At 50.9% G+C, this 25,556-nt stretch overlaps 1 protein-coding gene across 1 annotated transcript in view; it reads left to right on the plus strand.

Annotated features, from left to right (window-relative positions):
• Slc29a3 (solute carrier family 29 member 3) overlaps nucleotides 1-20,171 on the plus strand; it is a 32,842-nt gene extending 12,671 nt beyond the window's left edge. The window contains exons 3-6 of the mRNA XM_090346499.1: nucleotides 7,836-7,918; nucleotides 13,806-14,032; nucleotides 17,904-18,066; nucleotides 18,925-20,171. Coding sequence (XP_090202625.1) covers nucleotides 7,836-7,918; nucleotides 13,806-14,032; nucleotides 17,904-18,066; nucleotides 18,925-19,579 — 1,128 coding nt within the window. The 3' untranslated portion in view covers nucleotides 19,580-20,171. The remainder of the gene's footprint in view (nucleotides 1-7,835; nucleotides 7,919-13,805; nucleotides 14,033-17,903; nucleotides 18,067-18,924) is intronic.
• The last annotated feature ends 5,385 nt before the right edge of the window (nucleotides 20,172-25,556 follow it).

Here is a 25,556-nt window from a genome sequence, read left to right on the forward strand (position 1 = left end):
GTGTGTGTGTGTGTGTGTGTGTGTGTGTGTGTGTGTATTAAGAGCTGGGTATGGTAACACATGCCTTTAATCCACAATAGTCTCAGTAATTAGAAGGCTGAAGCAGGAGAATGGAAAGTTCTTAGCTGGGCTAAGATCCTACCTCAAAATACCAAAACCAGTTTATTTGTAATGGTTAGTTTAGACTGGGGCTGAAAACTCTGCAAGTACCCGAGGGTGACTAGGCTTTGAGGGCCAGGTGGCTTCTGCTTAGCTCCTTAGCTCTGCCTCAGCGGTTAAGGTGGGAGAGATCAGGTCCCAGGGTTTTCAGAAGTGGCCATTTTAGCTCAGGGACAGTTGTTTGCCTGACTCACTGTGGACTAGACACTCCCCTGTGGTTCTTTTCCATACTGGAGATCCTTGACAGATCCCAGAGGGAGCAGCCTGGGTTCATTTTTTTCTATAATACTTACCACCACCTGACATGGACTCTACCTGTTAATTTTCTTCCTGTCCCCTTAACTCCAAAGGGCATTTCCATATGTCCAGAACATCCAGTAGGCTCAGTTATGTGTGTAAAGGGCTAGTTATCTGTCTGCATTGGACAGGAGGGGAGAGGGGCAGGAGGAAGTCCTACCATCACGACAAGCCTCTGTATCTTGCTCCTACTCATATAGCAGCCTCCATGCTATCCTGAAAAAGAGCCAAAAGGAGGAGGATGGCCTCACAAACAGGAGCTCCTGGGGTGGGGCAGTGTGGAGTAGCCAGTCAGGGACAGGGAAGAGGAGGGAGGTGGGACTACAAGACAGGGTTCCAGGAGAGGAGTGTATAGGTTTCTCAAAGGTAGAATACAGGCTTCTTCAGGCTCATGAGACAAAGTACCACATCCAGGCAAGAATCAGTGCATTCTTACAGCCTCTGGGGACTTCCACTTCTGTGTTCCAGGTCTGAGGCCTTGCCATTCCACTCTCTGCCTCTGTGGACCCCCTGTGTATCCTCTCTTCTTCTTACCATCCCCCCAGCACGAGCAGAAAGCTCAAAGCACATCTTACCCATACCCACAGAACCATCTTTCCAAATCCAGTCCCACCCCGAGTTTCTGCATAGGCAAGAACTTAGGGGGCCATTATTTGACCTACTTGGGAAGGGCAGGGACTCTGCTCTCAGGAATGTAGAAGGAAGGAAAGAAGAAGCCTTGTGGTTTGGAGGGTAAACCAAATTGAAGTGCATTTCTTTCAGCCAAATGGAGACTTAAGATTGGAGAGTCCTGGGGCCAAGAGTTGTTGTCTAGTGGTAGAGTGCTTGCCTAGCATGCATGAAAACCCAGATTTGATTCCTTGGTACCACATATTCAGAAGAAGCCTGAAGTGGTGTTGTGGCTCAAGTGGCAGAGCATTAACCTTGAGAAAACCCAAGGACAATGCTGAGGCCCTGAGTTCAAGCCCCAAGACTGGCAAAAAAAAAAAAAATGGAGGGTCCTCTTGACTGGTAGGAAAGGAAGAAATAGCAGTGAAGAGAGAAAGCTGAGGGGGAAATTAAAAAAAACCCAAAAACAGGAACCAGAAAGATGATCTCAATTGGAGGAAGCTGACTTCTTTCTGAGAGTGAAAAGCTATAATCCTAGGACTCAGAGGTTAAGGCAAGAGGATCATGAGTTTGAAGCCAAATTGGACTAGCCAATTTTAAATAAACTAGTTAGATTTTAAATAATCTAACTAAAAACACAAAGATGAACAATATAGGACTGTGTAGGCTTCTCAGCATTTACCAAGATTCTAGAAGCCCAAGTGTACCAGAGCCTGGAGACTGCCTAAGACCAAGGGCCAAGGCACTAATGCTGGAATTGCATGCAGATATCTGTCAGGAGCTCCCCATGAGATGGACAGTAGCTCAGTATGTCTGGCCAGAGATTTTGCAGATCCATGGGATTTAGACCCCAGCTTTGTTCTTCGCCACTCCAGCCATGCTCTCAGGACCTGGGCTCCTGCCTGGCTCCTGGGCTGGTGTGATGCCTCACTCCATGTCCACTTAGCCCCCCACAACCAATCTTTTTTTATTATTCTTTTTAAAAATAATTTTCTATTGTAATTAATAGAAGGGTTACCATTATATTCGCCAGATAGAAGGTATATTACTTCACACACACTGATACCCCTTCTCATGTTTTTGTCCCCAGCACAACCATTCTTTCTTGGGCCAGTTCCCCCCTCCCCACACACACACAGAAAAGATGCTGCCCCACCCTCCTGGACTTCTCTGCTGACCTCAGTTGCCTAGGAGTGAGGTGTGTGTGCCAGGCCCCCTTCAACGTCCTAGGCTGGGGACCCCAAGTCCTCAAAGGCAGCAAGTTTACAGCAGCAGACCATTCTCTGCCCCATCCTGCTCGCCGCTGCTAATTTCATGCCCCTGTGCTCCAGGTGACGCTCTGCTGCCCTGAGCTGCCACCCCCAGGCTGGAATCGCTTTTCTTGGCCCGCAGGAGCCCAGCCGCCTCCCCGACTGCCGTCTGGAGGTGGGGGCCATGCACAGCTCCGAGCTGCCGGGCCAAACCCTTCACTGGCATTCATTGCAGGCTTGAGGCCACCGCAGCTCATGACTAATTTGCTACACTTATTTTGAAGTGCTCAAATGGCATTCAGAAGAGAAGAAGCTTAACCAGGGCCTGCTGGAGATAAACGGGCTCATTTCAGGGCCTCCCTGCCCAGAAACCCCTCTTTACCTGGACTCTGAGCCCAGAATGAAATTCTTCCAGAAGAGCAGCTTAGCACGGGGCCTCTCAGCATGGCAGAGCAGAAGAAAATGGCCTCACATCTGGCAGGCTGGCTCAGCTGACTTTTAAAATAGTGTGTGAGGAGCACCTCTCTCCAATCCTCGTGGTCACACACTGGGCCAGAGTGTGGCAGATTAAATGACTTTTTTTTTTTTAAAGCACTATCACAAGCAAATTGAGTGCTCCCTGATCTGGCTGTAAACAGCTGATCCATACTCACCTGCCAGCTAGGTACTGATGTATGGTATTCCTGGGCTTAAGTTTCAGTCTGACTTCACCCTGAGGGTTTGCCCAGTCAGGGGAGGCCTGTCCAGTGCCTCACTACACTGCCACTTTTTTCACTGTGTCACACCTCCAGCCCATACTTACCTGTTAAAGCCACCAGTTATGACTTAGTCTACCCAGGGATAGCTAGATGGGTGACAACTTTTCTACTTCATGTTCATAGGCCAGTGCAAATGCCCAGGGACACAGGTGATAAGATTGGACAGAGGTGACGATTCACACAGGCCTCAGTCTTGTGTAGCCTGTAGGCAGAGAGGAGAGAAATCGAATGTAGCATCTGCTGGCCTAGGCAGCTTCCCACCTGGAGAGAAAAGCCGCTCACATTGGGGCTGAGTGCCAGGCCTCCCCACTGTTGAGAAGGGCACTATTGCCCCTGGGGCAAACAAGGAAGGCATGGTTGCCCCAGGATGGAGTGTAGCCATGTATTACTAGAGGTTTTTAGGTCTTGTTAGTGGCTCTTCAGTTTATAATAAAGCCGTGCAGGCATGAAGCCACCTGGAAGCAGTTTTGCCTAGATGTCCTGCAGGGCCTCTGTTTCCCTGACCCATTGTGGATGCCTTTCATGTCCCTACCAAAGGCTGGGGTAATTGTGAGGTACTCCAAGTAATTTGACTAGACCCAGGTCCCAGGTGATAATAGAGTGCAGACAACCTGGGGAGATGGTGGAGGGCAGGGAGTCAGATCAAACATCCAAGCGGTGCATCTTTTTCCCTTAGCCCCCAGAGCTAGGCCCCACCCTAAGGAGAGCAACCTGTCCAGTAGGCTTGGGAATTCAGAGTGGTTCTGATGGCTTCTCTCTGTCACTAACACCTGGTGGGGTGACTGCATGGCTTCATGCTAGCCTTTCCTACCTGAGTACCCAGCACAATGCAGTGTGTCTTAACCCAGCCAATCCCTGAATTGAGAGGGAGGTCTGTGAAGTCATCTTCCACAGGTGAACTTGAGTCTTGAGTGGCAAGAGTTCTCCCTCCATGGGCTTGCCCAGGCAGGGTCCTGTGGGGGTTCCCGCTTTTCTTTTTACCTTCTCCCCACCTACTATATCTGTGGAAATGTTTCCCCTGATCTTAATAGCCAACTCCTTAAAGCCCTGGAAAAGTGCCCCCTCCCCAGGACACTCCCTCAGGGAACAGGAGATGAGCAGAAGAAAGGGAGGAGACAGGAAGTAGAGGAAGAAATGAGGAAAGGAAGAAATGAAGAAAAAAAGGTAAAATAGCCCAGCCATGGCTGCCGGCCTAGAGTTACCCACCAGCCTCAGCTCCTGCCTGGGGCCCATAAGTTCCACTGCTCGCAGGACTGGGAGCTCTGGCATAGAACACTTCATTCTCCTACATGGCGATCCCAATGTCATTGCCCGTGGTCTTGCCCCTTTACTTACATGGCTACAGCTGGCCTGTGAGGTAGACGTGGGGTAATAGAATAGAAACAGTCTTCTGTGGGAGCTCTGAAGAATCAGGTCTCATGGAGGTGAACTCTGCAGGAAAGACCCCAATGCATTTTATCATAAATCCCCTGTGAGGTGTTCATTTGAGAGCACTTGAGGGGCTGGGAGCATAGCCTAGCTGTAGAGTGCTTTCCTGGCATCACAAAGCCCTAGGTTCCATTCTTTGGTACCACATACCCAGAAAAAAGCTGGAAGTGGTGCTGTGGCTCAAGTGGCAAAGCGCTAGCCTTGAGTAAAAAAGTGGCAAAGCGCTAGCCTTGAATAAAAAGTGTCTAAGGACAGTGTGTCCAGGCCCTGAGTTCAAGCCTCAAGACTGGCAGAGAGAGAGAGGGGGAGAGAGAGAGGGAGAGAGATATCGCACTTGAGAGGAACAGGACTGAGAGCATCCAGCCTCCGCGTGTCTGGACCAGTATTCAAATGTCTTTATATCCCCTGGCATGCAGTGGGAGGATAAAAAGGAGCCTAAGAAGGCAGTGCTACCTGCACACACTTGCAAAGTGCATCAAGGTCCTTCCTGTTGCTGGGTAGTTCTCAGAAAGGCTTTTGAGGCCGCACCTGTGGGGACACTGTCGGGAAGACTGGGGGGGTGGGGTGCGGAAAGGAGGCCAGGCTGATATAAGCTGTGGTAGCCCTGAGCTGGCCTCAGCTTTGCAGCAGAACCCAACTGCTGCACAGGCTCATGGAATGTCCCCAGAGCAGCCCTGGGAGCCACCACATTTCAGAATAGTGATGAGGGGGACAGTTTATCTTCTGACACCTCCTATCTCTTGCCTCTCTTGGTCAAAGCCGATCCCACCATTCTGGAAGGTTCTTAGCCCCTCCCACAGCCACTGCTTGCAGCCTGGGAATCAAGCAGTGCATACATAGGCTCTGGCGAATAGGTATGGGTGGTACATAAACCAGTTCCAGTTTCCTGAAATCGGCACATGCCAGTTACAAAACAAATTTCCTCAGAGCATTTGACAAGGGAAGGCTGACCGGGACCAGTATGTCCAGCAAGTTATGGCCTTCTTGTCCTTGTGGAGGGGTGCATTGTTCTGGGTCTGACAGGAAGCTGAGTAAAGGACGGTTGCAGAGTTGGGTGGGGATAGAGTCATAGAGTGACCTTAAACATCTGCCTTCTACGCCTCATTTTGCTAGCCTATCTCTATATACTGGCAAATAATTAAGAAAAAAAAAAAAAAGAATCACATCTCTGAACTACAATGAAGTTTAACAAAAAAAATTCCATAGGGTGCATCTACCCAACTCTCATGGCCCCATCCCTTCCCACTGGTCCTGAAGGAAGGTTGGCACACTGCCGAGTCCATGCTCCCTACCTCACACATTCTGTGTAAAGCAGAGCACTGGTCTCCCTCAACAGAGAAAAGGACAGGGAGTCCTCTTCAGCTGTCAATATTTAAAAAGCTTTCTAACATTAAAGGACTGTCTCTGCTTGACTATCAACAAACTGGAACATTCAGTTACCTGGAAAATCCCCATTCCTAAAACCTGAGCCTGCTCTAGAAAATAAAAATTCTCCACCCCATGTGACAGCTGTTCCTGGACTTGTCACTGATGGAAGGGGGCCATTAGGGGCCTGGGTCCCAGGAGCCCCAACTCCCCTCTGCAGCCCTCACTTCCTGGCCACTGGTCTCTGTGTCACTCCCTGGTGCCTCACGTGGGCCCAGTTTCTGTGTCACTATGTAATTCACTGACTGCCCACCAGTCCAGGCTCTGCTGAGCCCATCAGGACAGGAACAATGAGGTGGCACCTCAAAGACTATTTCTAAGGCTCATGGTTGATGGACCACACCAGCCATGATTATCATTTTAATTGCCATGCCTTGGAGCCCTTACATTCAGCGTACAGATTTCAAAGAGCACAAAGCCCTATCAGGCTCCAAAGGGACTGTGCCGCAGACCAGTAGGGGCCCATGACCACAGCGTTCTGGCTTGCTCTAACGGACAGATTTACCTAGAAAGGAGAATTCTGACTCTTCCAAGGTCTGGCTGTGGCCCCACCTCCTCTGGGACCTTCCCTTGAGCCCACACTTGTTCCCCTTTTCTCAAGGGCTGTCCCCATTCTCCTGCCTGGAACTCCTTAGCACCCCACAATTTTCCTCCCCCTGGTTTGCTGTCTTACAGTGTTTGGAACTGTTAAAGACCTCATGCTCTGCCTTGATTCCAGTGTGAATGCTGTAGTCCTAGCGGGCAAGAGATTCGTATGACTCTTTCCTGAGAAAGTGCTCGGCATACATTCTTTGCACAGGCAATGTCTGTCCTTGAAATCTGTCCTAATTCAGGCTACCTTTTTCTGGCTTTCCAGCGTGGAATACTTTTTGCTCATTTAGAGTTAAATGGTATAATTCACATAAAATGGATTGTATTTGTTACTCAGTAAATACTCAATATGTGGAAGCTCAACACAGCTTAGAATTCATTGCTAGCCATGTGGGGTTCATGGTTTGACCCACGGTGACTGAAGCCAAGAGAGTCAGTCCTTGCCTTTTACTTCTAGTACCGTGTGTGTGTGTGTGTGTGTGTTGTGGTGGGACTTGAACTTTGGGCCTGGGCACTGTCTGCCTTTTACCTTTGTGGCAGTGCTGGGCATATGTGGGAGGGCCTTGCCCATTCTAGACAGGTGCTGTACTGATGCAGCTCAGTCCTGGTCACTCTGTTGCACTAGGGGTTTATGCCCACATGGTGAATCTGTGGTAATCAGAGGGCAGCACTGAGGTGCTGACCAACACCCAGTCTGCATACTGAGACCTGAGCTCAAGGTCCATCAGACAATAAGCAAGAATTCCTCTTTAGATTCCCAAACTGCTGTCAACAAAATGTCTTTTGCCCACCTATCCAGACCACTCTAAAAGCCACTTCCCCCTAAGTGGCTTTTGCCTTTTGCCTTCTGGAGCAGCTCTGTCAGAAAAAGTGAGCCTGGAGCCAGCATTTCCAGGAGCTCCGCCCTGGTCCTGAGCCTCAACAAAACAGAGGTAGTTGGCTGTGTTGTGACAGTCTTATAGAAGACTAATTATACAAAGCTTTTCTCTTACTTATATTCAGTTTGTGCAATATCTATGGACGGGTGCAGGAGGTGTGACTGTGGGCCTCCCTGGGGACAGGAGCAATGGCAGATTCCTCCCTAGGACCCAGCCCAGAGCACAGCTAGCACCAGCTGCTGTTGGTTGAGTGACCGAGTGAGGGTTTGAAATTGGAGATGGGGGTAGGCCAGGCTGGGTTGGACTTAACCATGGGTCCTAGGTGTGTCTGGGGACAATGGGAGCAGCCTGCTCCTGAGGTGCCCTGTGTTTACCCCAGGGTGGCTCCTCATCTCCGCCCCTGAGTGACTGCAGCGGCCTCCCCACTCCTGTGCTTCCAGAACTATTTTGAGAGCTACCTGGCCATCGCCTCCACCGTGCCCTCCCTGCTGTGCCTCGTGGCCAACTTCCTGCTTGTCAACAGGTAGGCTACCTTCCCCAATCTCTGACCTCCACCCCTGCCTCCTGCCTCCATTCCCCTCTCCTCCATGAGTGCTTTGTATTGTGCTTAGGTGACAGCCACTCAAGTAGGAGTAGCTCTTCCCTGACCTTGGTGCTCAGTCACAAGTCAGGTCAGGTGCCTAGGGTGCTGGGGTAGGAGCCAGAGGTCCCCTGCACAGGGACATGGGGTCAGCAGCTAGCAGGAGGTGAGTGGGGACACATAAACCTCCTCCTTTTGAGTTAAGAGAACACCACTGGGCATGGTGGCTCAGTGGCTCACGCTTGTAATCCTAGCTATTCAGGAGGCTGAGATCTGAGGATCCCAGTTCAAAGCCAGCCAGGGCACTAAAGACTGTGAGACTCTTACCATCAATTAACCTCTAGAAAATCAGAAGTGGCGCTGAGGCCCAAGGGATAGGACAGTAGTCTTGACCTGAAGAGCGTAAGGACAACACCCAGGCCGAGTTCAAGCCCTACCCCACAACTGACAGAGAGAGAGAGAGAGAGAGAGAGAGAGAGAGAGAGAGAGAGAGAGAGAGAGAGAGAGAGAGAGAGAGAGAGAGAAAATCAAATTGACATGGCCTGCAGACATCTCCCTACCCCCCTAACACCTGTGACCCTCACAATCCATCTTCAAGTTGAGCTTAGGCATAGCCCCTTTGCCTGCATTTCCCCAAAGCTGCCACTAGATGATAATAGTGGCTTCTTTAGGGCCTAGAAACCTAAGCTTCAATTGGATACAACCTCTTGAAACCTTAGATCACAGATGCACATCTGTTTTACTCATCTTTGATCAATTTGAGACAATTTCCAACTCCCTGGTTGAACAGGCTTCTAAAGCAGATTTCGGCCTCGGGGTGTGTGCTGTGATCGATTAGTGATGTCTGCTCTGAATATAGAGGAGAAAGGGCAGCATGAGTGCATTGAATGCTAAGTTTGAATAAGCTTAGCAAACCTATCATGCTGTAAGGCTGCAGTGATCACTTCTGTATATAATACAGGCTTGAAGTCTAGTGGCTAGAAGCAGGAGCAGCAATTAGATTTTTTCATGTTCTGGGGTGAGAGAGGAAGATCTGGTTGTGTACCTCATGTGGGTGCAGTCAGACAGCAGGAAGGCTAGAGGCCATTCATTCCTTCTCATCCTTTGTCTCTCCTCATCCCTCGCCTGTGGGCCTTAGGATAACAGGAGGTAACATTGTTGCTGAAGAGCAAATGCTGCATGAGAGCCAGGGAAATTCCTGGCAGATTTTGCAACTTGACCAACTAAATCACATTGTGACACTTTAACCCCAGACTGATCAGAGTCATCACAAAGCCCATTCCACTTCTAGGTAACATTCCCCACCACCACTAAGCCACACACACATATGCATACACTTCTTCATGGGAGGTGAAACTTTGAAACCTAAGTACAATCTAGAAGAGAGGAAAGCATTCAGACAAGCCTGCAGGCTTCATACCCCCAACAAATCAACTGGCCTCTGATCCCACCTTTGGCCTCCAGGAGCACAGTTAGTGCCCTCCCAGGGGGGCACAGCCTACTGAGACATAGGAAGGAGCAGGAAGAGTGGTGCCAAGATCACCCAAGTGATTCTTGGAGAATCCTTGGAAGGAGGGAGGAGAGGAAAAGGGCAGCCACAGTGTGGGCAGACACCAGCCATTTTTCCTCAAGACTTCTCATGAACCTCCACTTGGCTTGTGGCCCCAGGGATGAGGTGTGGGTCGCCAAGGATCTCATGAATGAGTTCTCCTGTCCTGTATAGCTCCCCATCTGAAAGGTTACAGGGGTGCAGTGCCCCAGTTACCTGCTTCCATGTCTATCAGAATGTGTGCGGACCCCAGAGGGAAGTGTGACGCCATCCTGTCTTTCAAGGTGAGGATGTGTGAAGACCCAGGGCCAGGACTGGATGGTCTGATTGTGTCTCCCCTGGTCTCAACCTTGGTGGTCATGGAGGTCCAGCAGGCCAGAAGCCAGCCTGGGACTAGGCTAACAGCAGTACATAGGCCTAGCCTCGGGCCTAGCAGAATGAGCTCCAGTGAGTCCCATGAGCATTTCTGAGCAGCAGTCTTATAGGTACAGCGTGATGGCACCTGTCAGCAGGAAGCTTTGTGAGTCAACTTGAGGGTGGGAAAAGAGCCTATGGAGGTAACCAGCCCTGGGTCACTTGGTCCAGCTGGACCTCTGGGCCACCTACCTTCTGGCCCTCAGCTTTATATCCCACCTCTGTACCCCAGACTTCAGGCTTCTGGGCAGGAAGGAGGCCTTGAGGAAGGGGCTGGTGGGGAGATGGTCCATCCAGTTAGGAGTTTATCCTTGCCCTTGCCCAGGAGGGCCGAGAGCCATGTTGGGAAACACTCCCAGCCTCTGCCTCTTTCCAGCTGTGGGAAGATGGTTTGGGCCAAGCTGTTTTTTATTTAATGTGTGAAATTGAAATGTCTTTTTCTCTCCCCCCGGAGCACCCTGGCTTCCTCTGACTGGCTCATCTATAATCACCAAGTGTTTTATTATGTTAAATCTGGAGTATCATAAATACTTATGAGGAGGATTTACATTTTGGAGACTTAGGAAGAAACCAGTCCCCTGGGGTCCTGAGCCCTCACTGGCAAGTAGGATGGGGACTGTCAGCCCTCCCTACAGCCCTTCATGGTCCCTAACATAGCCTTCCCTGGCATTGTGGCCCATGGCTGCCGCTGTAAGCATGATTATAGAACCCTGATACCCAGCAGCACCTGCCTAGCCTTTGCCTGGAATCCCCAAAACCTTACCACCCCGGGCTACTCTCCCTGCCAGGGGTGGGGAGAGAGGGGGATGGAGAGGGGGTTAGTATGGTCCATGATACCTGTGAGGTGACTCCAGATTTAGAGTCAAGTTCATGAACATTTGAAAGAGCCCCAGGTAGGCTCTGATCCTGCCGATGGAGGCCCTTGGAGGGCAGCTGGGAATGGGCAAATGCTGAGGACCCTGGGCAGCTGGGGGGATTATGGAGAAGGGCAGAGACAGTCAGGCTTTTGTGGTACTATTGGCATTTACTCCCACCTCTCATTCCTCCCTGCTTCCCTGCCCTGAAACAGCCTGAATAAGACGTTCTCCAGTTCTCTGCACAGCCGCCTTCATGGCCAGGCAGTGACAGGTTCCCAGGGAGGACCTTTTAGTCCTTTGGAATCAACTGGTGTGGGGGGCAATTTCTGTCTCTGAGAAGTGGAGAAGCTGATAGTGGCTGGGAGATTTAGAACAGTTTTGAGACCCTCCACTCTTCTGTGCTGCCCTGCTGATCAGTTTATACCCTTCTGGTCAGTTCAGACACCCAGCCAGTATTTACCAGGTGCTTCTGTCTCCTCGTGAATTTCTTCAGATTTTAAATGTTTATTATTAGGGACCTTAATCTTGTCTAGTCCAACTTCATTTTAGAAATGAGACAGGAAAAGCAAATGTTTGCCTAGGGGTTATACAACGAGTCCTGGCAGACTGTTGGTGGTTCTTACCATGGATATGGGTGGGGCAATCTGGCTGCCTAGAGAAGGTAGCCTTGTGTGACAGGGTTGAGTGTGTAGGGTCACCCTGAATATCCAGGACTCAGGCTTGGCCACCAGTACTTAGTGTACACTGACAGTGGACAGCCTAACCTCCAGGCATCTGGCTATTCTGCTTGATTCCCTGGCTGAAACCCCTTCAAGGCCTGGGCAGAGAGATCTAAAGATGAGGCCTCATTAGCCATCATGATGTGAAGGGTCCCAGAAACAGATTCTGGGATGAGTGTTTGATGAGTAGCTAATTTGGGGGTGAAGATAGAAAAAAGAAGGGGAAGTAGGGGAGCCAGAGGAGGATGCTTGTCAACCCATTTCCCACAGAGGACCACCAGAGCTCAGCCCTCCCTAAGTCTCAGGGAGCCAGGGTGGGACACCTGAGAGGGAGGGAGGGAGCTGGGGATGAAGGAAGCATTGGATGAAGGCTGCTCTTCCAAGGTGTTAACTGCCTGTTTCTTCTAGCCTGGACAGGGACCAGTCTATCCTAACGTGGTTAAGAGGGAAGGCATGTGGGCACAACACTAGCTGTAGCTCTGGGGAGTTTTTGACTGTTATTTCCTGAAATCCTGATGGACCTCTTTGTGTTCATGTGTTCAGAAGCACAAAAAGAGTTACTCATCCTTTGAGTTTGCATTGCCTTCCAGCATTGTTGGATCTAGGAGATCTTTGCATTATCCCTGGCTCTGTGAGTCCCTGCAAGGCTCCATTCCATGTGTGGCCTTACCCCCACACAACTGACAAGGTGACAGCAGCCTAGACATCCACCAGCTTCCACAGGTCAGTGCCAGGGTAGACTGACGTGCCTGTGTGCCAATCCCTGACCCAGTCCCAATGGAAAGGACATCCAGCCAGGTCATGTACCCATTGTTTGAGGCTAGTCTGGTTGTGGGCTATGAAGCCAGCCACCTCTAGAACAGCTTGGCATGGGGGAATGTACTCAGGTGAGGAAGGGGGGATATAGGTAGATAAATACCACAGCCTCTCTGACCTCAGGTCAGCAAACTGGGCTCTTGCTGGAGCACTTAATGACACAGCACTTCTTACTGCGCTGCCCTGGGTCCCCACACCTGCATTTCTGCATAGTAACTGTATAGTGCTATTGGTGGACCAAGGAATTCTTCATAGAAACACATAATGGCTGGTTAAGCCACCCTGGAGCTCAACACTCCTGGCTTTCTGCCCCAGCTCCCCACTAATACCCTGTGACCTTGAACTGTCTCTTTATATCCTTAGCTTCTACTTGCAAAGCAAACTTGGTCCCTGCCCAGTTTCTCTTCCAAGACTAGGGAATACTATAGCTAGCCTTAGGCTACAAACCCACCTTGAAAATGCCATCTTCCTTTCCCGCTTACCACATTTTTACTACATAGGCCTCTATTTTTTTTCTCTTTTAAGTTCATCTTTTTAATAAAAATCTTTGTGTATCTAAAAAAAAATCTATGTATATCTAATGTTCTCCCCCCCCCTCTCTCTCATACACCCCCCCCACACACACCATTAGCTGCAAGGAAAATGAACTAAAGATCATTCTGCTTTAAAGCTTAATCTAATTGATGGGTTACATAGCCTTGAATTAGTGTTCTCTCTCCTGGATTAATCAGCACTCTTTCTCTGTCTGCCCCCTTCCCTGAGGTCTTCTTAGGGCTAGGCAGAGTGCAGTAGATGCTTAGTGCAGGGTGATGGTGCTGGCATGTGGGACTCCAGCCTTTGTCTGCACTAGTTTGGCCTCAGCAGACCTCAATCTAGCTGCAATCACCTGGGAAGAGTTTCCTATCCCTGTCCCTTTGTCCCAAGGGATGCAATACAGCATCATTCTGAGAGTGAAATTGGGCCTCCTGGGGTCCCATCTGAGTGACCTTGAACAAGATCCTTCACCTCTGACCTCAGTTCCTTCTGTGTACCTGTCTAGGGAAGAATAACCACCTTACAGAGCGGGTGTGGGAAGTGAGTGGCAGCATTTAGAAGAATACCTGTCTTGAGTTCAGGACTCTATAATGACAGTGATGGTGATTTTCTTCCCCTCCCCCGTGTCTTCCTGCCAAGTTTCAGGTATACAAGCCCAGAGCCGGTTGCTCAGTTGGGACATAGACAAAGCTATCATGGTGGTAGGAGGGCTTGGGGCTTGCCTGGCATTTTGTCCTTGAGCCTGGACTGAAGCTGAAGCCAGGGTACCTGTAGCACTTTCTGAGGCCACAAGATCGGTGATAAAGAAGCCAGGACTCAACCCAGGCCCCCACAGCAGAGCAGGCAGTCTCACTTGTCCCTTCCACTTCCCCTAGACAGCACCCAGCTGGCCCTGTGGAGTCCTGTGGGATGTCTAACCGGTTCTGGGGTCCTCACCCTAGGGCTCCAGTCCATGTCCGTGTCCTGGTCTCTCTGGCCATCATGTTAGCCATCTTCGTGGTGATGACGGCACTAGTGAACGTGGACACGTCCTCCTGGACCCGAGCCTTCTTCACTGTTACCATTGTCAGCGTGGTCATCGTCAGCGGCTCCTCCTCCATCTTCAGCAGCAGCATCTTTGGCCTGACAGGCTTTTTCCCCATGAGGAATGCCCAGGCAATGATATCAGGTAAGGGTGAAGCCCCCAGCCTCAGCCTTGTTACTGGCCATGGGTGGGATCAGAGGCGAGCACAGGTGACCCTCCTCTAGAAAAGGAGGTATGTGCTAGTGCATCTCCGTTCCCAAACTCAGACTCATTTAGCTTATTTATAAAACCGATAAGGAATTGGAAGAGACATCTTGACTGACGGGTGGAGGGAACTACATTGAAGGTGGCACTCAGTTTGCCTGGAGGAGCCACGTCCAAGATGGCTGCCAGTGGCTTTGGCTTCTTTCCACATGGACGTCACCAGGGCTGCCAGGACTGCCCTGTGCCATGGTGCCATGTCACATTCCAAAAGGCCCAGCAGAGCTATAGTATAATGTAGCCATGAAAGCCACATAGGGCTACTGCCATGTAGCTGTTAGCTCACCTGGCTGAAAACACAGCCCCACAGGCATCAGTGGGTATGTGGATGTTGTGTGAAGAGAGCAAAGTGGAAGGGGGACAGTTATGATATTTTTGGAAATCCAAGTCTGCTTTTAAATGTCATTTCTGAATCTAGTTTTCCTTTCCTTCCTCCCTTCCCTTCCTCATTTTCCTCCTTCTCCTACTCCTCTTTCTTTCCCTTTATTTTCCCTCCCTCTTCCCTGCTCTCTTGTTTTCCTTCCTTCTTTCTTTCTTGTCTTTCTAGTTTGTGAAGGACCTGCTCTGTGTGGGGCCTCAAAGATGAACAAGACTATCCTCTCAGAATTCAAAGCCTAGTGAATAACTCCTCTGTCGCCTGAACAGCAACACCCCGTGGGCTTTCTCAGGCCTGACCTAGCCTGACCTCTCTACTAAGAATTCTGTTGTTGTTTTGGTTTTTGGCAGTACTGAAGTTTGAACTCAGAACCTTGCACTTGCTCGACAAATGTTCTACTGCTAAGCCATGCCCACAGCCATTCTAGCAGAAATTTTCATGCCCATTATTAGGACCTTGGCTATTTTATGTCACTCAGATGTCCCTATGAAGTAAATGGAGCTGACTTAGTGTCCCTGTGATACCCAGAGACTACCCTAAAGCAAGCCTGGAGGCTCTGCTGCTCTGTGTCTATACACATCCCTTTTGTGCAGAGGAATGCTCTAAACATATGCCAACCTGAGCAGCATTGCACAAAGGAGCTGCAGTGAGTACGAGTTAATCATGCCAGTAGTATATGGCAGGGATGACAAGTACCTGACAAGCAGATAGTCCCTCCCCACTCTGTGCCAGTGCCAGACATCACTAATAGATCTCTATCTTACCTCTTGAGCCTTTAAATCCCTCTCATGCCAGCACTTGAGGCAATTACTCTCCATGGATCAGAGTGTAGATGTGAGCTTCAGTCTCTTTGCTGTTTTTTTTTTCCCTTTGCCATTTTTGATATAGGATTAGGCTGCTGGTTCTATCCTAGGAAAGCCTTGGGCCTAAAATAAAATTAAAAAATGAACTTGTTGCTAAGCTTTCTGAGTACAGTCAGCCTGTCCCAACAATGTTTCAAGAAAGGTCTGGGTGGAGGAAATGGCCACCAAACCTTAACCCTTCCTTTCACCTTGGCCTCAGAGAGAAGATTCCGCCCCCACACACATCCCAGGCTTGGTTCCCCCATCTATCAGAAAGGAGTTTTCAGTACAGCTCCAGCCTTGCTGGCTACCTTTCCAGGCACTGGTGTCCACACATGCCATTTGTGGATAGCCCTTCCTATCCAGCCTCCAGCTATAGATCTATAGGGATGTAGTCTTCTGGGAATTTCTCATAAAGTCCACTTAAACTCACCCCTCCTTTCCTGGACCATCTGAAGTGTGCCCACTTCCCAGAGGCTCCAGCCTCCCCCACCACCCTGCTTTTTTTTTTTTTTTGTCAGAAGAGCCCATCTGTGAATTCTGCACGCATCTTGTCAGCATCCGAAGAACAATTCGTTTGTTTGGTACTGGTGTTTTCTTAACCCCTCATTTGCATGTATTTCCATAACTGATGAGATAAACATAGGGAGTCATGAAGGATGAGCTCCCGGAGGCCTGGTTTGTGGTTGATGATAATATTGTAAATTCTCTGCAACTTGGAGGGAGAAGGGAACATAGGGGAGGATGGCAAGATCTCCTCCTCAGGGCAGCTGCCTAAAGTCTTCCCGAATGACACAGAACGTCCAGGGGATTACAGCTTCTCAGAAGTGGGGACCCTCTTGGCGAAGGGTGTACTCTGTTGTTACTGCTTTGATGTGAGGAGGACAGAAATAGCCAGATACCTAAGTGGAAATCCGAGCGGATTTATTGAGTACGTGGCTCTTCTCAGCATCAGGCCCTGTTCTATGCAGAATAATTCTTTGAATCTTTACAGTGGCTGCAAGGGTGGGTGGCTCTTCTTAGCACCATTCAATAGAAGAGTAGATGGAAGCACAGAGAGGCTGAGGGACTTGCCAAAGATCACACAGCTAGCAGTATTAAAGAGCTGTGATGCTAAGTTCTGAACATGCTAATGTGCTAGTGGAATGTGTGTTGGGAAAGTTGGAAGGAATCATCTCTCGGGGCAGATGCATCTTGCCCAGCTATGGTGATGCTGGGTACTCTTGGCATGGGAGGGGCAGGGCTGTGCCTCATGAAGTAGACAGGGGCCTTAAGGGTTGCCATCCTATCACCATCTACTCTGTCCCTAACGGAAAGTACTATCCGCTGACAGCCAAGCAGCTCTGACCAGAGGGGCCAATTTATGCCTTGTGGCTTACATTCAGCCTCCCAGGTGCTGGGAAGCATTGGCAGATTCACTAGGCCCTGGGTACCTTCCCTCTCCTGATCCTTGCTCACTGTGCTTTCTTGGGATGGATAGCACAAGTGTCAGCCCCCATTTTCCAGGGAAAACAGAGTCAGGGGAGAGTAAATGGTCCACATTACAGCAAGATTCCCAAGCCTCTGGCCAGCACTAGGTAACTTCTCATGAGTGTGAAGGTTTAAAGAAAAGGAAGACAGCCCTGCCTCCCAGGAGCAACCAGGCACCAGCATTGCAGGCAGTATGGACGGTCTGGTCCTTTCTGGACATGAGCTCCTTTAGTCTTCAGAGCAGCAGTAGTACTTGGTGGTGGTGTTCCCCATTTCACATTTAAGCAAACTGTGGCCCAGAGGTTAGCCTTGAGAGTCACAGAGAAAGAGTATGTGGCAATGTCAAAGTCAAGTGAGCATCCATGCTGGAATGGGGATGGATAGATTCTAGGTGCAGTGAAAGGTGTGGTGACAACATAGTCACATGATCACATGGCAGAGCTCATGGCACAGATAACATTTGCATGTTGGTGGCAGGTTGCAGGCCTGTGTGTGTGAACGTGAGAGTGTACCTGTATAGGTATTATGTGTGTATGTTCACACCCGTGTGGGTGTGTGGGTGTGAACATGAGTTCATGGTGGGTGTCCGCAGGATTTGTGGTTAGGAAAGATAACCTCAGATGGGATAGTCGTGGAGCAGTGGGCTAACCTGAGCCAGGAAAGCACCCTAGCTTATCCCCTGAGCCTCTTCATCCGTGTGGGTAGTAAATTGTGCCAATGGCAAAGAAAAAGAAATCCAGAGCTGTTGAGATTTCTGGCCTTGAATCTAAAATTTGGGATTCTGCTGGCAGGGTGGTAGAGACGGAGACCAAGTTCCAAGGAAGCCAGGATCGGAACAGATGGGCTTCCTTGGAGACAGAGAAGAGTGTATACAGGAGACATGGAGTGACCCCTCCACCTGTAGCAATTGGCCATCAGACCCCCCACTCTATGCCTACCTGGTCCCAGGATGTCTGCCTGTAGCACTAGGCATTTTCACATAGGGGTTTGTTTGGGTGTGAGCAGAAGGGCCATGCACCAACTTGTGCCCCCCCTGACCATCTCTGTGTACCCTCTGCCTCCACAGGAGGAGCCATGGGAGGGACTATTAGTGCTGTGGCCTTGATGGTGGACATGGCAGTGTCCAGAGATGTGCAGGAGACTGCCCTGGCCTTCTTCCTCATCGCAGCCATCTTCCTCGGGCTCTGCATGGGGCTTTACCTGCTGTTACCCCGGCTGGAGTATGCCAGGTGAGAGGGTGGCCCTACCCCACCTACCCTGCTGGCTTGGTTTGGTGGCAGTGACGGCTGAATGGTGTCTATTTGTACTCTTCCCCATCTATTTAGATCAGCAGTTCCTGTCCTTGTCTGTCCCTTTCCTCAGTGTTGTCTGTGAGAGGACAGAAACTTGTGGAAGGTCCTGCTTTATTCTAGTCCCACTGCAGGACCCGGCTCAGCAATTGCTTGGTCCGTTGGTGGTGGATGGGAGAAGCAGCAGTCTGCAGGAGTGAAGCTCTAGCAAAGAATAAGTACCAACAGATTCCAGTCACTGAATGCCTGCGCTTCCATGCCGGTTCAGCCTGACTTGGGGCTGGAGGGTGTTGTCTTAGTGCTTGCACACCCTTGTTCCTATGGGGTTGCTATGAGTGATTTTTCCCTTACACAAATTAGAAAACCAGTCATCCAGTCTCCAATGACCCATGATGTGAACAGGACTCCCTAACTCTGCTTTTCACCACTCCAGCTCTGTGAACTGTTTGCCACTCTAAGACCGATTGAATTCCTCTTTTATTTTTTTCTCTACTTTCTCCTAAGCCTTTCCTGCTTCCAGAATGCCTTTCTCACACAACTTACTTCAGAGCCTTTGTCTTACTCGGCGTAGGCCACAGGGCTGTCACCGCTTCATAGGCAAGGACATTGAGACTCAGCAAAGGCCAGGTGGCTGGCCTGCCTGGACCCTCTGTGGCTTGCACTTTGCATGCTTCTCTGAGCACCTGCCACTGCTGGGCTTACTCTGCAGGCTTCCACTTCATGTACTTGGAAACACTCCCCTACCCCCGTGACCTGCTTTACCGTGGCCCTCTCACCACACTGCTCTCCCTGCCACAGGTACTACATGAGGCCAGCTCGTCCAGTCCATGTGTTTTCTGGTGAGGAGGAGCCACCACAGGATTCGCCCAATGCCTCCTTGCTACCTCCCAGATCTCAGGAGTCCCACACCCCGCCCCTGGGGCTCATCCTGAAGAAGACTGCCCGCCTAGGCTTCTGCATCATCTATAACTTCTTCATCAGCAGCCTCATCTTCCCCGCCATCTCCACCAACATTGAGTCCTTGCACAAGGCTTCCGGCTCACCATGGACCACCAAGTTCTTCGTGCCTCTCACTGTCTTCCTTCTGTACAACTTTGCTGACCTTTGTGGCCGGCAGATCACTGCCTGGATCCAGGTGCCGGGCCCTAAGAGCAAAGTGTTCCCCGGGCTGGTGCTCCTGCGCACCTGTCTCGTCCCCCTGCTCATCCTGTGCAACTACCAGCCCCGCACCCACCTGACCACTGTGCTCTTCCAGTCCGACATCTACCCCATGCTCTTCACCTGCCTGCTGGGGCTCAGCCATGGCTACCTCAGCACCCTCGCTCTCATCTATGGCCCCAAGATTGTGCCCCGGGAGCTGGCCGAGGCCACTGGGGTGGTAATGTCCTTCTATCCAATAGTGGGGTTGGTGCTGGGCACCTCCTGTTCAGCTGTGCTGGAGCACCTCATCTAGGAGGGGTGGCCAGAGCATCGCTGCTACGCATGGCTTTGGGCTACTAGAGGCCCACAGCTGGTGGCCGGGGACTTGGATGGCAGAGGAGAAAAGGGGCTCGTGTTTCTCTTGATGTAGAGAACACAGCCCACCGGTGTTTCCTCGGTTCTAGGGCACTAAGGAGCAATGTCCTTGCCAGTCCTGTGCAAGGAGAGACATTTCAGATGCTTGCACATAGTACTAGAGCATTTGAAGGAGTGTAAAGTGAGGGGTCATCGTAGGAGCTAATGAATGGCATCTATTGGCTTGCAAGAGCTGGAACCTGGTGGTGGCACTCTGTGCTCTCCAGCCTTGCCTCTTCTAGCCCACAGCAAGATGAAGGGGAATTGTCATCCTTCTGTACTGGAAGGGTTCCCTAGATGAGATCCCTCGAGGGTGGCCAGTCCTCAGCCCCAGCAAGCCTACACTAGTCCCTGTGCTCTGTGGGTGAGAGAGAGCCCAGAATGAAAGACCAAAGGGACAGGCTTCCTGAGCCCTTGCCCTCAGCGTGCTCCCTGGACTGAGCAAGGCAAGCCTGGGTTTTCAGACTTGGGTCTTGGAATTCATGGGTGATCTACAGCCCACTTGTGCTCCAGAGCAGAGGACCTTGGACAGTGATGCTTACAGTCTGTCAAGGCCTTTGGATGGAGGACATGGTAAACACTCGGTATTGAATGTGAGTCTTGTTGGAGTCTGTCAGTCTGCGTCTTAGCAGGAAGCAGCATATTAGCATTGGATAATTTGGGGATATTTGGGAATTTGCTGGTTTGCAATGCTATGGATTGAACCCAGGGCCTCATGCATGCCCAGCAAACATTCTTCATCTGGTTATAGCTCTTGCCCCTAATTTGATGATTTTTTTAAAGAGAAAATAAAGGAACCCTAAGGGTTATGCAAACTACCCAAAAGCCCTGATGCTCTTCTACCCTGCACCTGCAGAGAAGAGAAGAGTGAGTCCTTCCAGAACATATTCAGTCTTGCCTAGATGAAGAAGGGCTACATGCAGCCAGAGGTGATACCCTCCCTGCCTGTTCCTCCTCTTCTCACTCCTCCCTCCTCCTCCCCCTCCTCTTCCGCCTATGCTCCTTCCTCCTTCTCCTCCTTCTCCTCTGTGCCCCTGGGGACAGATAGGTCCAGGGTCTCTGGTGGGGCTGCTTTTGTGTTCACTGTTGACACTTACCAGTGGTGCTATGGCTTTGGTTCAGAACTGCATGTTGCTGGTCCTGGTTCGTCACAGGTAGCTGTGTGTTGACATTTTTACAGAAGACAGCTCCCAGGCTCCATCATGTTGTTTGAGTGCTTGACACCAATAATAACAGGTTTCTACCAGGTGCCTGGAAACCTCCAACAAGGCTGACCATCAAGGGGAGAGGCTGGCTTGGGGATGGGCAAGATGGGGCTGGGTTTGGGGGTGGGGCGGATTCTAGCAGACTGCTTTCTTTCTGGAGAAAGAGCAGTTTTCCCTCCCCCCCCGAAAGTGACCACCCCAAGAGCTGTGAGGGCCTGTGATCTGCAGGATGGGATTCTGCAGCCACTCAGGGACCTCTAATAATGGGAAGGAACACTGGTAATCCACATGGTGGTAGCAGCTTACTCCCCACTGTCTGCTTCACACTCCTCCCTCTCCAAGGCTGGAGAATCGAAGAAGATACCCTGGAGAGGTTTTCTAAACTCAGCACCTCCCACCCTTCTTCCCCAGGAGCTGCCACCTCCCCACCCCACCATGGCCCCTTTTCCCTGGTGTAATGCAGTAGGTGATTTGGGGCTGGGGCTGGCTGATGACTCATCCTGGCCCCGGTAATGTAAAAACAGCCAGCATAGTGGACAAGGAATAGGGTTGCGGGGGCTCTGTTGATGGGGTAGCTTTCAAAGAAGAAGGGCAGTGTTTGCATTGGACAGATGGCTTGAGGTCTGCTTGGAGTGAGGGGGAAGGAGGTGAGGACCACCTGCCATTCTTTTCTGAGGAGAAATGGGGGTGGCTGGGAAGCAGGGACTGGCAGCCTGCTGTCACTCACCTGAATGGGTGTGTTTCAGGACGCAGGTGGTGGGCATGACTGATACAGTCATGCCCAGGGAGGGAGAAAGGGAAGTGAAAATGTACATTCAGGCTGTGGGTGGACAGGGCGGGCCTCAGGGTTCTTGCTCCTGCCCTCACCCCAAACCCTTCACTAAGCAGCTCATGGGGTTTGGTTGTGCAGTGTCTTAAGTTTCCTGTGACCCAATGAGCAGAGCTTGTCCCCATGATGAAGCCACCAGCGTAAGTGATCTGTGAAGCCAGCCCAGACATGGGTAGGCATCTTGCTAAAGGGAAGGGGGTTTTTCTATGTGGGAAGTTGTAAAGTTCCCTTTAAGTTTTCTGTTTTCATTCCAAGTGTTACGTTGCATGTATCCCCAGACCATGCACATTCCACTCCCTTCTTTTATTCAGTAAAGAAAGCCAGAGGTAAGCCTGGAGCTGTGCTTACGCTGCAGTTCCAGCTCCTCCAGGCAAAAAGTTATGGAAACCTTGCCTCAAAAACAAACCAGGTGTGGGAGTCACAGCCGAGTCCCTGCTACTCGGGAAGTGAAAGCAGAAGGATCTTGGTCTAAGGACTGACCGGGGCAGATGTGTAAGGCTTTTTCTGGAAAGTAACCTAAAGGAAAATGGGTTGGGAGATAAGGCTAATATGGAAGAGCAAGTGCCCGGCAAGCATACAGCCCTGAGTTTAAAACCCAGCACCTTAAGGGAAAAAAGTTCACATTAGTGGACTCTTCAGCTGGTGGGTGACAAGTTCTCAGAGGAGACATGAGCAGACTTGAGCAAAGGCCCCTCATGCTGGCTGCCCAGGGCTTCAGGTACCTGAGACCAGCCAATCGGCTCAGTGTGGTAGGAGCCTCTCTGGCCTATGGTTCTGCCCAGCTTTGGCCTCAGCAGAGGGGGTTTGGGTCTCAGGGGTGGCTGGAGCTGGTCCAGGAGCATCAGGCCTGATTTCAAGAGAGCTCTTCTATCCTGCTGCCCAAATTTCTGGCTCAGGATCAGTGCTTTACCTGTATAAACTCTGCACATGAACCTGGGGAGGCTTGGAGGGCCTCATGGGCACCACTTAGCTTACCTTGTGTCCCTCGTGAACGCAGGCACCAGCACAGAAGCTGCAGGTTTTAGAGGCACTTGAAGCACCAAGATAAGGTAGGGAGTTTGGCCATGTAGGCTTCAGTGCTCAGTGTTTCTAGTATATTCTTTCCACTCATAGCCAGGAGGCCACAAGTGGGGCCCCCATCCTGACACAGGATGGCCACACTTTCTATTCCTGATAGTACCTAGTGCTGAAGGCCATCAGGCCACCACCTCCAGCCCCTGGCTCTGGCTAGAACCATACTGGGCACCTGTAGAATAGTATGTGAGGAGCCCTATAGCCAAGCCAAAGCTGTGAGGTGCCAAGAAATTGGAATGCCAATCTCAGTAAAGCTTCCAGAACGCTGGGGATGCGGCCCTTGATAGATCCAAGAGTCTATCCAACAGGCAATACAGAGGCTCAAAGGACTACCCTGAGTATGTTTAAGTGGAGAGTCTGTTAATGTTGGGATGCCCATTGTTTCCTTCCAGCTTCCTAAGATAAGGAGGTCAGTTACCACTTGTATGCAAGCTGTACCTCATGTTGTGACCCTGCCTTCACATACACCTTTATCTTCCCCCTCCCCCCACCATACTAAATGCAATAAAGAACCCATGTTCATGGAGTCTTGGCATCTGGCAAGAATCACTTCAGGTCCTCCTAACACCCCCTCCCCCACAAACCTCAGTTCTTCAGTTGGTCTCCCATTATTATACTGCCTCTGGTAGTAGTCAATTGCAACACCAGTGGACAACAGACCTGAGCTGACCAGAAGATTCTTCCAGACCAAGCGCCTTCTGTGCTGCTCCTATTCTGAAAGAGCCCTCCATACATTCCCCACTTCCATCCCCCTCCCCCAGCGGTGTCACTGTCCCACCCCAGCCCACTCCCTGAAGGTCAATGAGGACAAAATGTTCTAGTGCTCCTGGATTTCATATGTCCTTCCTACTTCTAAGAACCTTATTCAGGCCTTCATCTGAATTCCAGTGGAATGAGCAATTCCTAGGACCCCTGAGGCCATGTGTGGCAGTGTGTGGCCCTGTCCCTTATAGATGGTATCCTGTCCAGGAGCCTCACTCAAGAGCCAGGCTGCCTTGTCTAGTTAATCCGTGACTTTGGGCAAGACTTAAGCTTTCTGTGTCTCAGTGTCCTAGTGCAGTAAGGCAGTGCCAGTCCTGGAGTTTTGGTGGCAAGAGAGTTGTTCCACGTGTGCTGGAAGACCACTCTTCTCCATTATATGGGGAGGTAGCAGGTTAGCACTGTGGGGATGAGGAGAGCTGGAGACCCAGCCCTTGGGCAGCCTCTGCCTGCGAGTGCCGAGTGCCGTAAGTCCTGCTGACCAGCAGGTGGAAGAGATCACGGCAGAATAGAATCTGTCTGCTGCCCAGAGGTGGAAGGCTGCCCTTTATGGAATCTTTGAGCTGAAGCAGATCTACCCATTTCCATCCAGGTCATGGGATGCAGGAGATGGCTTTGGGCTTGAGTGAGAGGCCCCATGTCCCAACACCAGTCTGTGCCATCTCTCTTGTGGCCTTGTGGAAGACCCCTGTTTCAGCAGATGCCTAGAGACCCGGGAAAGCCACTGCCACTGGAACTGAGGGAACCATGGAGTTGATGTGTCAGCTATATTGCAGCAACTGTCACCCTCAAGTTAGAGGAGCCCCACCTGAGATTCAGGCCTGCAGCTCTCAGTGGCAGATCTAGGCTTTGAATCAGCCTGCACACTCTCAAACCCAGCTCCTGGGAGTTCCATACAGCAGACCCAGTGGCTCACCACATCCCCAGCAGTGCTTGGCGGATTGCAGAGGCCAGAATTCACCCTTCCAGAGGATAGGTGTGAGCAGCCAGTTCACCCTGCCCTCAAGTTCTCAGGAGGTGCTGATGCTGGCGTCCCAAGGCTCTGCCTCAGGAACCATTATGCTCCCAAAGACAGATGAGGGGCTGTCAGGAGCTCACTCCTGGCCCAGAGAGAAAGCCAGGGCTTCATCTGCTCTCCTTCCGGCTCAGGGCTCAGGGCTAGACCGTCCTTAAAGGAGCCAGTCCTTCATAAACATGGCTGCAGAATCAGGCGCCCTCTGCATTTTAAGTGCGAAGTGTATCCTCTCCATCGATGCCCAAGGCTGGTACCCAGTGGCTTCCCACTCAGTTGCATCCTTCCCACCTGCGCACTTCAGCTGAGAACCACCGTCATACATATTCAGGAGGGAGATGGGAGGGGTGAGGAAAAGAGGGCAGAAGGGCAAGTGTGAGATAGGGGGCTGCCAGGCTTTCCTGGAGCTGTGGGGGGCAGTGGGGCGGGAGTGGAGGGCTGCCTCCTACCAGGAGAGGCTCCCACCTCCCACCCGCTCCCCAGAGCTCATTAGCACTGGAGGTGCTGTTCACTGGTCTTCAGTTTCGCTGAGTCTGTTGAGATTCAAAAAGGGAAATGTGCCATCACCAAACAGCAAGGCTCTTTGAAACAGAAACTGAACTGACTGCACTTTCTAATGTTTTGTAAGCTAAGAATGGAGAAGTCTGGTTTGTCTTTGTCAAAGTTGTCTTTTAAAAGAGAGTTGCCCAGGACTTGCTTTCTGCCCAGAAGGCTCCCAGGGAGGGAGGAGGGAGGAAGGAGTCAGGTGCTAAAATGTGCTAAGCCTGTTGGTGCCAGGCCAGCTGGTATTCACCGCTGCCCCCTGGCCTATTGGGAGGATATGAGCACAGGAAAATAAATTTCTCTTCCCTTGCCTTGTGCTGTTCCAGGGCCTTAGGCTCTGCCCCATTGGGAAAGGCCCAACTGGTGAGCTTCTTAAAACAGAGAGTCAGGATGTGGGGTTTATAATTTGTGGGCGCTGGGTAAGTCACTCACCTCGCTGAATCTCAGTATTTTG

This window comes from Megascapheus bottae, chromosome 15 (assembly GCF_031878675.1).
Source record: "Megascapheus bottae isolate mThoBot1 chromosome 15, mThoBot2.hap1, whole genome shotgun sequence".
Lineage (NCBI taxonomy): Eukaryota > Metazoa > Chordata > Mammalia > Rodentia > Geomyidae > Megascapheus > Megascapheus bottae.